At 37.0% G+C, this 17874-nt stretch overlaps 2 protein-coding genes across 2 annotated transcripts in view; both read right to left on the bottom strand.

The window, feature by feature from the left end:
* Window positions 1–3272: 3272 nt before the first annotated feature.
* Window positions 3273–4361, bottom strand: CCDC70 (coiled-coil domain containing 70). Its single transcript, XM_057494633.1, is given in 3 exon segments — window positions 3273–3856; window positions 3858–4054; window positions 4344–4361. Coding segments are annotated over 3 exon segments (633 nt in total). The 3' UTR covers window positions 3273–3438.
* LOC118916553 (COMM domain-containing protein 6-like) overlaps window positions 3989–17874 on the bottom strand; it is a 39511-nt gene continuing 25625 nt past the window's right edge. The window contains exon 3 of the mRNA XM_057494546.1: window positions 3989–4388. Coding sequence (XP_057350529.1) covers window positions 4380–4388 — 9 coding nt within the window. The 3' untranslated portion in view covers window positions 3989–4379. The remainder of the gene's footprint in view (window positions 4389–17874) is intronic.

The following is a 17874-nucleotide window of genomic DNA, read 5'->3' as shown; positions in this document are numbered from 1 at the left end:
CTCCCCTTTCTTCAGTGTGTATTTTTGCCTTAAATAAAGACTTCTCTCTGCATTAACTCACTGTGTTTTTTCTCTGCATTCTTCCAGTGATAAGTGTCTTTGTCACTTTGCTATTTCGTTCTGTTTTTCAGACCTAAGCACCCGTCTCTGTTCTACTCAAGATAAGTAGGGAGGGGCCACTGAGATCTCTGATTTGGCTAGTTCTGTCCCCTGGGTGACCCAGACAGGACTGCAGCTAGCTGTGCAATCCCACTCTTTAGTAGTCTGCCTGAAAATCTCCTTTCTTTGCCTTTAGGAAGTTCTCAGAACATAATCTCACCCCATCCAGTGCTCGGCAAGTCCCCCAAATCCTGAGGTGGTAGGGACTTAGTTCCCACGCCATGCAGATTCAAGCAGACACCGGATGCCAGGTGACCCTGGCTTTAAGACTTGGCAAGGGATTTGCCCCATGCTGAGCAGGAGTTCAATGGCTTCCCTTTACTCTCTATGCTCTTCCTTGCTCTCTGCTGTCTGCAAGGCAGCTACCATTCCCTGCTACTCTTAGCTACTCTTGCTTTAATGAATCCCTTCCTTGCCTACACTCATCTGACCTGCCCGAGAGTTCTTTCTCATTCAGAGTCAAAAACCCTCCCCTGTCCAGGCTGAGGTTTCACCTAGTGTGCAGGGGGAGACCTTCCCAGACACAGCTGCCTGGCAACAATACAGAAGAGTAAAAGCAGGAAGGATGGAGCAGAAAACTATGAGCCAGATTCCAAAGGTTTTAATGTCTGAAGGAAAATAAACAAAAAATCTACATATGAAATACCACATAAAATAGAAAGTAGTATCTCATATTATATGCTTTGTTGAATCTAAATATTTTATAGGAGGATAAATGGGACAGGGAAGGATAAAAGTTTGGGAAATGCAGTGAGAAATAAGGAAATCTACACTAGCTCTATCTTTGCTGGTGTCTGAAAGCCTTCACCTGAGAGGTGTACTAAGAGGGCAGTATCCTTGAAGTCTATCCAGGTAAAGAAGACAAAAGGAACTTTCAGAAAGAAGTTAAAGATAAAGAACTTTTGATCAAGTATTCAAGGGGGTGAAGAATGATGTAGAATTGGGATATATTAGAGGACATATAGAGCATAATGGAGTGTAAACCAACATGAAGAAGGATGCATCTGGGGGCCTGGGACTTGTGGCCTTAAATAAATGGAGCTTACCACATATTTAGACCTGATGGTCCCCTAAAAAGAGAAACAAACTGTAATCTCTCAGAAAATATTTGAAGCATCCATGCAACTATTTTCTCCTGTAGGAAGTGACTGCTGGCCTGGAGGAGGCAATCCCATTGGGAACATTAGGCATTCAGATGACCTTCAGGTAACCACCCTTTCTGGAAACCATGAGGAAGAAAGTAGAAATGAATGACAAAGAAAGAAAATTTGTATACACTAAAGTTCTTCATTGTGGGCATCAAAATGCCCCCCTTTTTTTTCATTCAAAAGTATTTCCTTTTTATAACACATAATTTCAATAAAATTGGTATCTAATAAGACATTTGAAATATTTTTAATGTACATGTAATTATATCCACCTTATTATATGATGAAAATACAGTTCTCAATATAGTATTTCATAAATATGGTAACTGGAAATTTTAGCAGAAACTATGATTAGTCTGTGAACATGAAACATCAGACATTATGATGAGTGATATCAACATGTTTAACCCATTTCTTACTTTATATAATTTCTCACTTGTAGAATGTGCTATAAACATTAATCAATTTCTTTTTGTAGTAGTGCCAGTCCTCAACATTTGAATTCAGAAGAGAGATTGAAATTCTGATCAGTACTTCCTGTGCCTTCAGTTTAAACCAAGTCACTGCTGCTTTAACTATGATGTGATAGTGATGGCTTTCTCACTAGGAGGAGTCACGGATAAACATGCCCATTCCACGGGCACTGCTCTCCTTGACCTCACCACCAAAGAGTACAATAGTTTATTATCCCCTAAACACAGCAGAGAATTTCCACAGCAAGGACTCTTCTGTGAACAATAACATATCAAAATTAATACCTAGGCAATTGGGTCACATAACCATAAATTCCTAGACAGCAAGTTGGTCATCGACCTGCCTCCAGGTTTCTTCCACATCTTTTGGGGTAGAAACAATGATAAAGCCATTGCATTTCTTCCCTGTCCCATTTGAACTACAAATCAGTGGAGTACATATCTGCAAACACGGCTTTTTAAATCTTCTTCAAGTCTGTTTTATTTAAATGGTAGCTCCATCAGTTCCAAGGAAGAGTAAAATGGTTATCAGGAAGATAAACTTTCTCAAGAAATAAAGTAGTAATATTCATCTGCCTTCACAAGCTATGGAATCCTTAAAATCAGGAGACATTTTCACTTTTTATGCTTAAATTTGTCCACATTGCTTAACAGAGTGCTAATTAGTGGTGTTCAATAAACGTATGTTGGCTTTTTGCAGATGAGACAGCACTAGGGAAGATGGAAGTATTCTCTTTCTATACTCGCACTCTCGTTCCCCAACTGGGCAAGAATCGGAATGATGCATGGCTCCAGTCACATTCAGTAGGACCCATTCCATGCTGAAAGTTTACGATGATGAAAAAAGTAAGGTATTGGCACCAGCCCACCAGCACTTTGTGTCTTAGTGTGCTGCAACTATGTATGTGACTAAAGTCCATGATCCCATCTGACTCAGTTTTTGTAGAATTGATTTTTAGAAGGGCATTCAGTTAGATCAAGAATCAACATTAACATTTTCGGAAAATCTTTTCTTCCTTCCCCAGTTTCCACTGAATGTGAACTGCTCCACAGATTCACATTCCAAACTCCTAAACCCTTATTATAAGTTTGGAGACCTTTGTTGTTTCACTCCGTTTTTTTTTTTTTATTTAGTACATTTTTAGATAAAACAACCTCCCACTCACCCAACAAGCAAGAAGAGAAGGATGATAACTGAGAGGAGAAAAAAAAAAGTGGAGAATGCTGTGAATGCTCACTATTTTTGTACTATTACCTATTCATTATGATATTCATCCAGTGTCTATGAAAGTAAAGGGCAAACCCAGCTGGGCCATTCAGTGTCACACATTTTCAGCAGTACATCTTTGTACTCTAATATAGGATTTATCACCAATAGTAATGTAAAATTTAAGTAAACCTGAAAGAATCATTTCCTTTCCTTTTTTTTTTTTTTTTTTCACTTTTCATAACTATTTAGTTTCCAGAACCAGATGCTGAGCCCTATATATTTCCAGGCTATGACTTCCCCTGATAATAGCATTATTTCACCTTCAAAAGCTTTTGGGTTTTTTTTCCCTAGAATGTCAGTGATATTCATGGTTTGCTGGTTAAATCGTCGAGTTACATCTCGTGTTCTGTTTTATTCTTGTGCATTTTTCCAGCACACATTTGTTGTTTTATCCCTGAAGAAAATTATTCCTCTCCTCAAGGACTTTTGCCTCTTGCAGAAGGGCTCTTTCCTCCCCTTGAAGAGCACTGCTTTCCTCCTTAAGAGCCTTGTTCTCCTCACAAAGGGCCTGCTCCTCCTTCCACAAAGCCTGCCCTTCCCTCATGAGCGCTCCTCCCGCTTCCATCAGGGCATGAGCCTCCGTCCTGACCATTCTCGCTTCGTGTTGTAGGGCCTTGGTCTCCTCATGGAGAGACCTTATTTCATCTTGCAGAGCTTTTGCCTCACTCTGGGAGGCTTTCTCCTGTTCCTGGAGAGCCTTGATCTGAGCCCCCAGGGCTCTATTCTGTTGCCAATAAGACTTTTTTACTGTGTTCAAGACTTTGATTTTTTTCCCCCAGGTGGTTTTTGGCTTTCTAAGATGACACTTTCAACTTCCATAGGACCTGGTTTTGCTGTCTTAGGTAATGATTCTTCTCCCGAATTAACTGTCCATCCACTTGGAAGGCTTTGTTTTCCCATTGAAGACCTTTGTTTTCCCATTGAAGACCTTTGTTTTCTCTCCAGAACAACTCATCTTCTTTTCTAAGAGCTTTGTTCTCACCCCTGGACATCTTATTATCTCTCTAAAAGTTTTTTAGCACCATGTTTGTTGCACCAGCTTGTTTTGATCTTGGGTACAAGAGAAAAAAGAGAAAAAGAAGTGCCATATCTTCCCTTTATTTATCTACTTTGATTCAGAGACAGTATTGTTTCTTGGTAAACAAACCATTGTTTCTTAGTGTTTTATCTGCACAAAATATATACACTCCAAGTCTCCTGTGTTCAGCAAAAGGAGAATTAATGATATATACAACAAAAACAGCCCTAAATTAGGCAAGAATTTGTTCACATAAAGTTGGATGTTGTGTAGACTTGCACGAGGAGTACCATAGCAGGAACAAGGCTCAGTCAGGCCCACTGCAGGAGAAAACAGCGAAAATATGAAGAGAAGTCGGTAAATCAATATTACACTAATATAACAAATTGAATAGGTTTAAATCTCAACAGACATAAATTGCAAATTAAGAATTCTAGATATATTGAATATTGATCGAGGCTAAAGCATTGAATTGTCTGCTAAACCAGCTTTAACTTTGAGCTAAACTATGCTGAAGATCATTAATCTTCTACTATTTATTATTTAATGAATTTGTTGGAAATTGAAGTTATTATCAACATACAAGCACTCTCATTTCCTTAATTCTCACTGCCCTTGAAACTATGTTTGCCATCTTATTTAAATGATGGTTACCATTTACTGAATGCATCTTATTTGGTAGGTTATGCTAAGTGATGTATGTTCCTACTCTAATCCTCTCAGTTCCTTAAGGTAGATGTTATTACTCCATTTTACAGATGGAAAGACTAAGAACTTAGTACTTGTTCGAAGTCATACAGCTAGTAAGTACTGCCCATAGTCTTAAGGCAACAAAATGTATCAATAAATCAGAATTGTTAAAACAAAGAAAAATAGAGAAAGTGAGGTTTTTTAAATTTAAGTTTTTGTTTTTGTCCTAAAAACAAAGTTGCACAAAGCTAATAATTTAATGCAAATATTTAATGAGTTACAAATGACCACTCAGAGTTGTGCTGAATACATACTTATTCTCTGTGACCCATATATCTAAATTAGCTCTTAGTCAGTAGTATATTTTTTTCCTTATATTAAACATAAAATTTTATCCATAAACCAACCACCACATTATTTTGGTAATCATGTTGTATACTTTGGAAAACAGTAGTTATATTAAGTATCTATCAGCTAATGATCCCTTCATGTTCAGGAAATTATGTGGTTATAGTAATATTTTTCTTAATAACAGAATGCCTATTTAGATGAGAAAGTGTTTTGGGTGTAAGCCAAAATCTACTTGCTGTATTTCAGCATTTTAGAATAATTTAGATTTAAGCGCTTAGGATAACCTACCAAACACTTGATTTCTTAATAGAAGAGTAAACTCTTTGTATTTTTTTTAACTCTAAGAGAACTTAAGTCAGAATCAAAGTGCTTAAAAGTCCCTTAAAATAAAGGTCTAAAATTAATTCCTTAGTGCAAAAATAGTTTATTACATTCCTAAGAGTTCTTTCTGAAGAGCAAAACATTGAAACTGCTTTAAATTCATAGGATTCTGAAAAACCTATTCTAGGTCTTTCCAAATTGTAACAAAAAAGATAGGTTTATATTACATGTAAAATGGCATATGTGAAGTCACATTATATTGTTGCAATACCCACAAAGTCAATAGATTTTATTACTAATTTTAATGAAATACATAATTTATAGCAATTTTGTATTCCTATATCAGAACTGAACAACATGAGATAAGCTGGGACAAGGCTGGAAAGAGACCTCAAGTGTAGGCCTGGGGAAAGGAAGCAACTTCTACTACAAACAAAGAACAAAGGGAGTTCTTTATTCAGATCGTTTCAAAAGTGAGCTCTTTATTAAGACTTTTCTGAAACACTCAAGAATAAATTATGGATATTTGATCTTTTCCAATTAGTTTGGAAGACTGTGAAAATTGCGTATTTCCTCTCAAGATTCAGCTCACAGCTTAAATTTTTGTATTTGAAAGCAAGGCTAACTTAGTAACTTGAGCAATTGCAGTGACAGCTAGTATGAAAATTTTAAAGTTGATGTGTCTTTAATCTTCATAATTCTAAGAAAGCTTAGGAATTTAAAAATTCCATAATAGCACACTTAATATCAAAGTCTTTTTATCCCTTGAAATGATATTATTCAAAAGTCTTTTCCTGAATTACCAACTTTCATGGGAACTGAAAACATACATAATGTATACTGCATGTGTGTATTATGAGCTAAATTGTTTTTTTTTCATTGTGCAGTTTTAGAAAATATGTATATATTGTGTTTATTTAGCATTAGCAGGTAGAAATAAATATGACTAGAGTAAACATTGGGAATCATTGCTTCTAATGTTCAACATCTCAACATATTCATTTACTTACAATACTTAGTAAGTTGGCACTTGGGCAATAAAGTAGTAGATAAAAGCTTTCCTTGTCTTACAAGGACTTTATTAGTAAAGCAGTCATAATATACCATCCTATTTTTTATATTGTAAGATGGACATTAGCCAGATATAAACATACACACATATAACACATGTGTGTGGAACTCATTCAGCAGGATGTACCTTTGAGTTTGTCATCCTTCTTTCATTCCTTCCTCTTAAATAAGTTTATATTGGAAAACATGATGAGTAGAAAGAGGGCTAAAATCACCCATAGATAATTTGATAGTGTTTGGGTAGAAATTAAATCTCCATCTTCAAATAGAAATGATCATTTTTAACTTACGGGGTTATTGTGAATATCTGTACCATCCATAGTTTAGAATATCTGGTATAAAACAGTAAGTACTCAATGTTAGCTATTATTATTGTTCACTGATGAGCATAGAAGGATACTTTTGTGAACATGTTCACTATAGCATAGTTTATAATTGTAGAAAACTAGAAATACCTAAACATGCAATAATGTATTTATGGTACATCTATTTAAGGAATGATATGTTCCCATGAAAAATGATGTACACACATATACTTGCTAGGGTGAACAGATGCCCAGGATATATGGATAATGAAAAAAAACATCATAAAGAGAATGATCTCTTTTTGTAAAAAACTAAATGCTAAAAAAATATAACAAATTGCTAAAGGCCAAGTGTAGGCTACTGTGAGATATAACATCCCTGTGAGCAACCCCAAAAGGGGAGCTCACATCCGCTCTACAGACTTCACTGGGTGCTTATGAGACAAACTGGGACAAGGCTGGAAAGAGCCCTAAAGTGCAGTCCTGGGAAAAGAAGCAACTTCTACTATGGGAGACACACCAAGCCTGGATTCTTTTCCCCTATGAGCAAGAAGGAAATATACTGGGACAGAAAACCTTCTCTAGGGAAGTGAACAGCTAAAACCATAAGCTCCTATAAAGAGAAATCACTGGAGAATGGAAAGATCCCTTAGAAAGTCTGGTCCTTGATATCCAGGAACAAACAGCCTACTGTGATGGAGGCTTAACCAGAACATTAAAGAATGCCTCCACCTTCCTAACACCTGCCATTAGATCAGTAAGCACTAATAAACAATGTCCAAAGTTCGGGGGTGAGGGGGTCAAAAACAAGGGGAGAGACCTTGTCTGAAGCATAGGTTCTGTGTAAAAGCCTAAAGCGTTGGATGGAACAAGAACATTGAAAAAAAGTATCCAGCAACCCATCTCCTCCTCTAAGCACAAAGTAATGCTAGACGAATTTTCAACCATGAGTTACTGAGGGTAACCATAGCAAAATTAAAACCTAAACAGTTCAACACTGACTAGATTGATTCAACTCCACACACTAAAGACCTTGCAGAAGACTAGGCATGCCCATTCTTGGCATAAATATTATTTACCTCAGTCTCTGTGTGCTCACCAAAGATGTGTGGCTTTTGACTAATAATTACAAGACAAAGAAGAAATTAAGAAAGTAACAACACGCTGTCACAAGACAAAACAGGCAACAGAATCAGCTCAGATATGTTCCAAATGTTGAAACTATCAAATGCAATTTAAAATAACTATGATTAATATGTTAAAGGCTCAAATGGAAAAGGCGGACAAGTATCAACAAATGAGGAATATCAGCAGAGAGGTGGAAACAATAAGAAAGAATCAAGTGGAAATGCTAGCAATCAGAAGCATAGTACCAGAGATGAAGAATACTTTTAATGGGTTCACCAGTCAGTAGACTAAACAAAGTTGTGGAAAGAACCAGTGACTGTGAAGGTAAATCACTTAGAAATTACCCAAATTGAACCACAAAAATAAAATACTGTGTGTGTTTGGGGAGGGACCCCAGAGCATCCAAGAGCTGGAGGCAATTTCAATTGATCTAATACATGAAAGTAGTATCCCAGAAGGAAAAGAGAGAGGTGGGGTGAAGAGAGGGAATGGAGCAGAAAAAATACTTGAAGACCTAGTGGCTAACTTTTCAAAAATATAATTTAGGACATTGAACTACAACTTCAAGAATTTCAGAGAACGCTTGGTAGGATAAGCACCTCCTACCCTCCAAAAAAACCAAACAATTATACACACTGAGATACATAATAGTCAGTCTGCAGAAAACCAAAGATAAGTAGAAAGTGTTCAAAACAGCCAGGGGAAAAAACAGAAGAAAGATAAGAATTATAGCAGATTCTTATCAGAAATTATACAAGGCAGAACACAATGAACTGGTATTTTTTAAGTGCTGAATGAATTCAGTGGAATAAAAATACCTTTCAAAAATAAAAAAGAAATAAAGACTTTGAGACAAAACTGAGAGAATTCAATACCAACTTAACTGCACTACACCTTGGAACTATACAAAGCATTGGATAGTGCTGGAAATGAAACAAATGAAGGTAAATATAAAATAAATTTTGTTTTTTTAAAAAATTGCTCTGAAAGATAATGGTCTAAGTAAAAAATAAAAGCCATGTATTATAAATTCATCACATGCCTAAAAATAAAATATATGACAGTAGCAGAAAGGAAGGGAAGAAGAAATTGGGATACCACTGTAAGGTTCTTACACTCCATATGGTATGTATAATATCATTTGAAGGTAGCTGTGACTAAAGGTAAATTTGTAAACCTGAGGGCAATTACTGAAAAAGATATAAAGAGGTATAAACAATAAGGTGATAGTACATTTGAGATGAAATCATAAAAATAGCCCAAAGAAAAAGAACAAAGAACAGATAGAAAAATAGAGAACTGACAAGATCATAAATTTTAATTTAAATCATATCAGTAATTACCTGAAAGTAATAAAATTTAAATTGTATAAGTATAAACACAGAAAATGAAGGAATGATTATCACATTGATAAAAAGGCAAAATTCAAGTGTATGTGTCTACAAGAAAGCCACTTTAAATATGACAGAAAGATTAAAATTGAAAGAATGGGAGAAGATATATCATGAAACACTCATAAAGAGAAAGCTGGAGTAGCTATGTTAAAATTAGGTGAAATAGATGTCTAAACAATAAATACTACTGGTGATAAAGATGGACATTACATAAGGATAAAGAGATCAATTCACCAAGAAGGCATAACATACAAAGGTTTTTGAGTGCAGCTAAATGCAGAGCCTCTAAATGTATGAGGCAAAGCACTGATAAAATTCAAGGGAGAAATGGACAATTCCACAATTATAGTTGGCTATTTCAACAGTGTTATCAGTAATTGGCAGGGCAAGGAGACACACAAAATTAGTAAGTACATAGACCTGAACAACACGGTCATTGTCAAACAACTTGGCCTAATAACATTATGGATCACTCCATCCAACAACAGCTGAATATACATTCTTTTCAAGTGCACATGGGACATTCACCAGGATGGACCACATTCTAGGTCAGAAAATAAATCTTAACAAAATTTTAAGAAATTTAAATTACACAAGGAGTATTTTCTAGCCATAATGGAATTGAATTAGAAATTAATAACACAAAAAAAATCTGGAAAATCATCATATATTTAGAAATTAACACACTTCTACATAGCACATGGATGAATGAGGAAATTAAAAAACATTTTGAATTGAATGAAAATAAAAAATATATCAGAATTTATAAGTTGTAACGAAGACTGGGATTAGAGAGAAAGCTAACATTAACTGCTTATAGTAGAAAAGGAAAATCAGGTTAGAGAATAATCTATAATAGTAAATGCTTATAGTAGAAAAGAAGAAAGGCTTCAAGTCATGATCCAAATTTCTAACTTAAGGTAGCTAAAGAAGAGCAAATTAAACCCAAAATAAGCAGAAGGAAGAAATAACAAAGATAAAAGCAGAAATCAGCAAAATTCATTGTTGTCCTAGAGGTCCTAGTCAGTAAAGTAAGGCACAAGAAAGAAAGGGAATATGGGCTAAAGGAAGAAAGGAAAATATGTGTATTCATAGTATGATTTTTTATATAGAAAATTGTTTACCAAAAAATGGGAGAATGGGTCTGTGTTTAAAACGTTTATGTCATAAAAGACAAATAATTTTCAAAATATTCCAGGTTAAAGGATACAAAAGTGAGAGATAAAGTAAATTTAATACCTGCTTCTAAATCAGATCCTGAGGGAAAATGCTATAAAGGAAGTGACAACTGATAAAATTAAAATATGGATGGAAGATTAAACGAAATACTTTATCAGTGTATATATAAGTTATGAAGGCGATAACACTGCTATTATTATGTCAGATAATTGTTAGTTAGGAAATATGGAAGTATTTGGGGGTTAAGGACCATGATATATATAACTTACTGTCAAGTGGTTCAGGAAAAAATTTATGTTTAGAATACAAGTACAGATAATAAAGTAAATGGTAAAATGTCATAGGCAGATCTCAGTGTTTCCAATTTTGTTTGTTACTTTCTATAAATTTGAAATTATTTCTTAAAAACCATTTGTAGGAGAGGAGGAGCCAAGATGGTGGCGTGAGTAGGACAGCAGAAATCTCCTCCCCAAAACATATATATTTTTGAAAATACAACAAATACAACTATTCCTAAAAGAAAGACCAGAAGATACAGTACAACAGCCAGGCTACATCTACACCTGCGAGAACCCAGCACCTCACGAAGGGGGTAAGATACAAGCCGCGGCCCAGCGGGACCTGAGCACACCCTTCACCCCAGCTCCCGGCGGGAGGAGAGGAGTAGGAGTGGGGAGGGGAGCCCAAGACTGCTACATACCCAGCCCAAGACATCCGCACCGGGAGCACAGACACACAGTGCGTGGTGTGCTGGATATTAGGGAAACGGAACAGTAAAACCTGTGAGCGGGTCCCCACAGCTGGTGCCCCTGGAACAAAAGAAAAGTGAGTGCTTTTTGAAAGTCTTAAAGGGACAGGGGACTCACAGCTGGACAGAAGCATCCTGGCACACACAGCCCAGCAGCTGGGAATCCCGGGGAAATCTGGGTGCCCTAAACCTCTAGGAGGCAGTGCAGCTCTGAGGCTCCTCACGGTGAAAAACAGCCTACCACTTGTTCCCCCTTCAGCGTGGCCCCGCCATAGCAGAGCAGCCTGAAAGTGGCCATGCCCACAGCAACTGGGCGGAGCTTACTCCACAGTGGCTGGGCAAGAATCAGAGACCCCTTCTGCGTGCAACTTCCCAGCACAAGCCACTAGGGGTCGCCGTTCTCCCAGGAAAGGAAGGCCAGGAGCAAGTGGAAAGGGACTTGGTTCTTCCAGCTGACACACATGCCAACTGCCTACGACTACCTCTATCGCCATTAAAACGCAGAAGAATTTGATACAGACGAGAATAACCCAGACATCCTCCCCTAAGAGGGAAACTGAGGAGATAGATTTAACCAATCTTCCTGAAAAAGAATCCAAAATAAAGGTCATAACCATGCTGATGGATGTGCAGAGAAATATGCAAGAGCTAAAGAGGGAGAATACAGAAATAAAACAATCTCTGGAAGGACTTAAAAACAGAATGGACAAGATGCAAGAGGCCATTAATTGAATAGAAATCAGAAAACAGGAACACATAGAAGCTGATGCAGAGAGAGATAAAGGATCTCCAGGAATGAAAGAATGTTAAGAGAACTGTGTAACCAGTTGAAATGGAACAATATCCACATTACAGGGGTACCAGAAGAAGAAGAGAGAGAAAAAGGGATAGAAAATGTCTTTGAAGAAATAATTGCTGAAAACTTCACCAAACTGGGGAGGAAATAGCCTCTCAGACCACGGAATCACACAGAACTCCCAACACAAGGGACCCAAAGATGACAACACCAAGACACATAATAATTAAAATAGCAAAGATCAAAGACAAGGACAGAGTAGTAAAGGCAGCCAGAGAGAGAAAAAAAGGCACCTACAAAGGAAAACCCATCAGGTAATCATCAGAATACTCAACAGAAAATTTACAGGCCAGAAGAAAATGGCATGATATATTTAATGCAATGAAACAGAAGGGCCTTGAACCAAGAATACTGTATCCAGCACGATTATCATTTAAATATGAAGGAGGGATTAAACAATTCCCACACAAGCAAAAGTAGAGGGAATTTGCATCCCACAAACCACCTCTACAGGGTATTCTAGAGAGACTGTTCTAGATGGGAGCACTCCTAAGGCTAAACAGATGTCACCAGAGAAAAAAAAATCAGAGCAAAGAAAGTGGAAGAATCAAATACTAACTAAAGGCAAAAAATGAAATCAACTACCCACAAAAGCAGTCAAAGGAAACAGAAAAGAGTACACACAAAAAAAAAACACTTAACATGCAAAGAATGGAGGAGGAGGAATAAGAAGGGAGATAAATAAAGAATCATCAGACTGTGTTTATAATACCTCAGTAAGTGAGTTAAGTTAGACAGTAAGATAGTAAAGAAGCTAACCTTGAACCTTTGGTAACCACGTACCTAAAGCCTGCAATGGCAATAAGTACATATCTTTCAATAATCACCCTAAATGTAAATGGACTGAATGCAACAATCAAAAGACACAGAGTAATCGAATGGATAAAAAAGCAAGACCCATCTATATGCTGCTTACAAGAGACTCATCTCAAACCCAGAGACATGCACACACTAAAGTCAAGGGATGGAAAAAGATATTTCATGCAAACAACAAGGAGAAAAAAGCAGGTTGCAGTACTAATATCAGACAAAATGGACTTCAAAACAAAGAAAGTCACAAGAGATAAAGATATATGATTATATTATATTGCACATACATATCACATATATTTATCAGAAGAGATAAGATTATATAATGATAAAGGGGTCAATCCAACAGGAGGATATTACCATTATAAATATATATGAACCCAACACAGGAGCACCAACATATGTGAAACAAATACTAACAGAATTAAAGGAGAAAATAGAATGAAATGCATTTACTTAGGAGACTTCAACACACCAATCACTCCTAAGGACAGATCCACCAGACAGAAAATAAGTAAGGATTGAACAACACACTAAAACAGATGGACCTAATAGACATCTATAGAACTCTACACCCAAAAGCAACAGGATACACATTCTTCTCAAGTGCACATGGAACTTTCTCCAGAATAGACCACATACTAGTCCACAAAAAGAGCCTCAGTAAATTCAAAAAGTTTGAAATCCTACCAACCAACTTTTCAAACCACAAAGGTATAAAACTAGAAATAAATTGTACAAAGAAAGCAAAAAGGCTCACAAACACATGGAGGCTTAACAACATGCTCCTATGTAATCAATTAATCAATGAACAAATTAAAATAGAGATCAAGGAATATATGGAAACAAATGACAACAGCAACACAAAGCCCCAACTTCTGTGGAACGCAGCAAAAGCAGTCTTAAGTGGAAAGTATATAGCAATCCAGGCATACTTAAAGAAGGAAGAACAATCCCAAATGAATAGTCTAACATCACAATTATTGAAACTGGAAAAAGAAGAACAAATGAGGCCTAAAGTCAGCAGAAGAAGGGACATAATAAAGATCAGAGAAGAAATAAACAAAATTGAGAAGAATGAAATAATAGAAAAAATCAATGAAACCAACAGCTGGTTCTTTGAGAAAATAAAATAGATAAGCCTCTAGCCAGACTTATTAATCCAATCACTCCTAAGGAGAAGAGAGTCAACACACATCTCCTAAGAAGAAGAGAGTCAACACACATCAACAGAATCAGAAACAAGAAAGGAAAAATCATGACAGACCCCACAGAAATACAAAAAATTATTAGAGAATACTACAAAAAACTATATGCTAACAAGCTGGAAAACCTAGAAGAAATGGACAACTTCCTAGAAAAATACAACCTTCCAAGACTGACCAAAGAAGAAACAGAAAATCTAAACAGACCAATTACCAGTGAAGAAATTGAATTGGTAATCAAAAACCTACCCAAGAGCAAAACTCCCAGGCCAGATGGATTTACTGTGGAGTTTTATCACACATACAGAGAAGACATAACACCCATTCTCCTTAAAATTTTCCAAAAAATAGAGGAAGAGGGAATACTTCCAGACTCATTCTATAAAGCCAGCATCACCCTAATACTAAAAACAGGCAAAGACCCCACCAGAAAAGAAAATTACAGACCAATATCCCTGGTGAACATAGATGCAAAAATACTCAACAAAATATTAGCAAACCAAATTCAAAAATATATCAAGAGGATCATACACCATGATCAAGTGGGATTCATCTCAGGGATGCAAAGATGGTACAACATTTGAAAATCCATCAACATCATCCACCACATCAACAAAAAGAAGGACAAAAATCACACGATCATCTCCATAGATGCTGAAAAAGCATTTGACAAAATTCAACATCCATTCATGATAAAAACTCTCAGCAAAATGGGTAGAGAAGGCAAGTACCTCAACATAATAAAGGCCATATATGATAAACCCACAGCCAATATCATACTGAACAGAGAGAAGTTGAAAGCAATTCTTCTAAGATCGGGAACAAGACAGGGATGCCCACTCTCCCACTCTCCCCACTGTTATTCAACATTGTACTGGAGGTCCTAGCCAAGGCAATTAGACAAAACAAAGAAAAACAAGTAATCCAGACAGGTAAAGAAGAGGTCATACTGTCACTATTTGCAGGTGACATGATATTGTACTTAAAAAACCCTAAAGACTCCACTCCAAAACTACTAGAACTGATAGCGGAATACAGCAAAGCTGCAGGATACAAAATTAATACACAGAAATCTGAGGCTTTCCTATACACTAACAATCAACTAATAGAAAGAGAAACCAGGAAAACAATTCAATTCACAACTGCACCAAAAAAACTAAAATACCTAGGAATAAACCTAACCAAGGAAGTGAAAAGACCTATACCCTGAAACTACAAGACATTCTTAAGAGAAACTAAAGAGGACACTAACAAATGGAAACTCATCCCATGCTTGTGGCTAGGAAGAATTAACATTGTCAAAATGGCCATCCTACCCAAAGCAATCTACAGATTTAATGCAATCCCTATCAATTTACCAACAGCATTCTTCAACGAACTGGGACAAATAGTTCTAAAATTCATATGGAATCATCAAAGACCCCAAACAGCCAAAGCAAATGTGAGAAGGAAAACTAAAGTGGGAGGGATCTCACTCCCCAACTTCAAGCTCTACTACAAAACCACAGTAATCAAGACAATTTGGTAGTGGCACAAGAACAGACCCACAGACCAGTGGAAGAGAATAGAGTCTCCAGACATTAACCCAAACATATATGGTCAATTAAAATATGATAAAGGAGCCATGGATATACAATGGGGAAATGACAGCCTCTTCAACAGCTGGTGTTGGCAAAACTGGACTGCTACATGTAAGAGAATGAAACTGGATCACTGTCTAACCCCAGACACAAAAGTAAATTCGAAATGGGTCAAAGACCTGAATGTAAGCCATGAAACCATAAAAATCTTAGAAAAAAACGTAGGCAAAAGTCTCTTGGACTAAACATGAGCGACTTCTTTATGAACATATCTCCCCAGGCAAGGGAAACAAAAGCAAAAATGAACAAGTGGTACTATATCAAGCTGAAATGCTTCTGTACAGCAAAGGACACCATCAATAGAACAAAAAGGTATCCTACAGTATGGGAGAATATATTCATAAATGACAGATCCGATAAAGGGTTAACATCCAAAATATATAAAGAGCTACGCACCTCAGCAAACAAAAAGTGAACTATCCAATTAAAAAATGGGCAGAGGAGCTGAACAGACAGTTCTCCAAAGAAGAAATTCAGATGGTCAACAGACACATGAAAAGATGCTCCACATCGCTAGTCATCAGAGAAATGCAAATTAAAACCACAATGAGATATCACCTCACACTAGTAAGGATCGCCACTGTCCAAAAGACAAACAACAACAAATGTTGGCAAGGTTGTGGAGAAAGGGAAACCCTCCTACACTGCTGGTGGGAATGTAAGTTAGTTCAACCATTGTGGAAGGCAGTATGAAGGTTCCTCAAGAAGCTCAAAATAGAAGTACCATTTGACCCAGGAATCCCACTTCTAGGAGAATGCAGCAGCCCAATTTGAAAAAGACAGATGCACCCCTATGTTTATCACAGCACTATTTACAGTAGCCAAGAAATGGGAGCAACCTATGTGTACATCAGTAGATGAATGGATAAAGAAGATGTGGTACATATACACAATGGAATATTACTCAGCCATAAGAAGAAAACAAATCCTACCATTTGCAACAACATGGATGGAGCTAGAGGGTATTATGCTCAGTGAAATAAGCCAGGTGGAGAAAGACAAGTACCAAATGATTTCACTCATATGTGGAATATAAGAACAAAGGAAAAACTGAAGGTATAAAACAGGAGCAGAATCACAGAACCCAAGAAAGGACTAAGGGAAAGCGACTGGGGAGGATGGGTGGGAAGAGAGGAATAAGGGCGGGGAAGAAAAAAGGGGGCCTTATGATTAGCATGTATAATGCGGGGGGTGGTGGCATGGGGACGGCTGTACAGCACAGAGAAGACAAGTAGTGATTTTACAGCATCTTACTACACTGATGGACAGTAACTAATGGGGTATGTGTGGAGACTTGCTGAAGTGGGGAGTCTAGTAAACATAATGTTCGTCATGTAATTGTAGATGAATGGTACCAAAAAAGAAAACATTTGTAAGTTTCCTCAAAAATGGCAAAAGAAGGCCATCATACTTGAGGTTGGAAATTGCTTTTCTTACAGTAAGCAGCCTTGAGGGATGAGGTAATCTGCCTCCAGAACAAAGAGTAGTTGGCTTACTGCTTACTGTAGAACATTCATTTGCCCAAGCTTCACGTTGCGCTCCTGTAATGTAGCTCACTGGGTGTGGAACCATCCATCTGGGCCCTCGCTGTTGCCCTCATGTGAGTTCACAGACATACTGATGACCATACTCCATGCTGTGCTATGCATAAAGTCCTTTTCCTCCAATCCAGGAGTCTCATGTCTTTTCCCACCATCCATGAAAAAGTGACAGGCTAAGTTTTTAGATTAAAAGGATAAAATAAAATCCCAGACCTGGTAGTCTCATCCTCTGAACATGTCCTCATTGTTCCTATTTCTGTTCTTTTTCTCACACTGAATTCTTTGTCAGGATTATCTTTCCCATTTTGCTGCCCAAATTACACATTCTGTATACCTTCAGTTCTAGTTATGGTGTAGTAATTTCTCCTTCCCCAGATTCTTTCTTAAAAGGTTTCTGTTTTCTCCACTGCTCGTTAGTCACCTCTCCCTCCCTCTCTTCTTTACTCCATTTCTTTCTCCTCTTCAGTGATATTCCTCTTCCTCATTTTTCCCTTCTCTCTCTCTTATTTAAATGTTATCAGACTGAATATGATAAACTTCTCATTAGACTGTGCTTGCGGAGAGCAG

Source organism: Manis pentadactyla, chromosome 17, assembly GCF_030020395.1.
Source record: "Manis pentadactyla isolate mManPen7 chromosome 17, mManPen7.hap1, whole genome shotgun sequence".
NCBI classification, from domain to species: domain Eukaryota; kingdom Metazoa; phylum Chordata; class Mammalia; order Pholidota; family Manidae; genus Manis; species Manis pentadactyla.
Note: the sequence above shows the minus strand (reverse complement) of the source record. Positions and strands in the feature narration are given on the sequence as shown.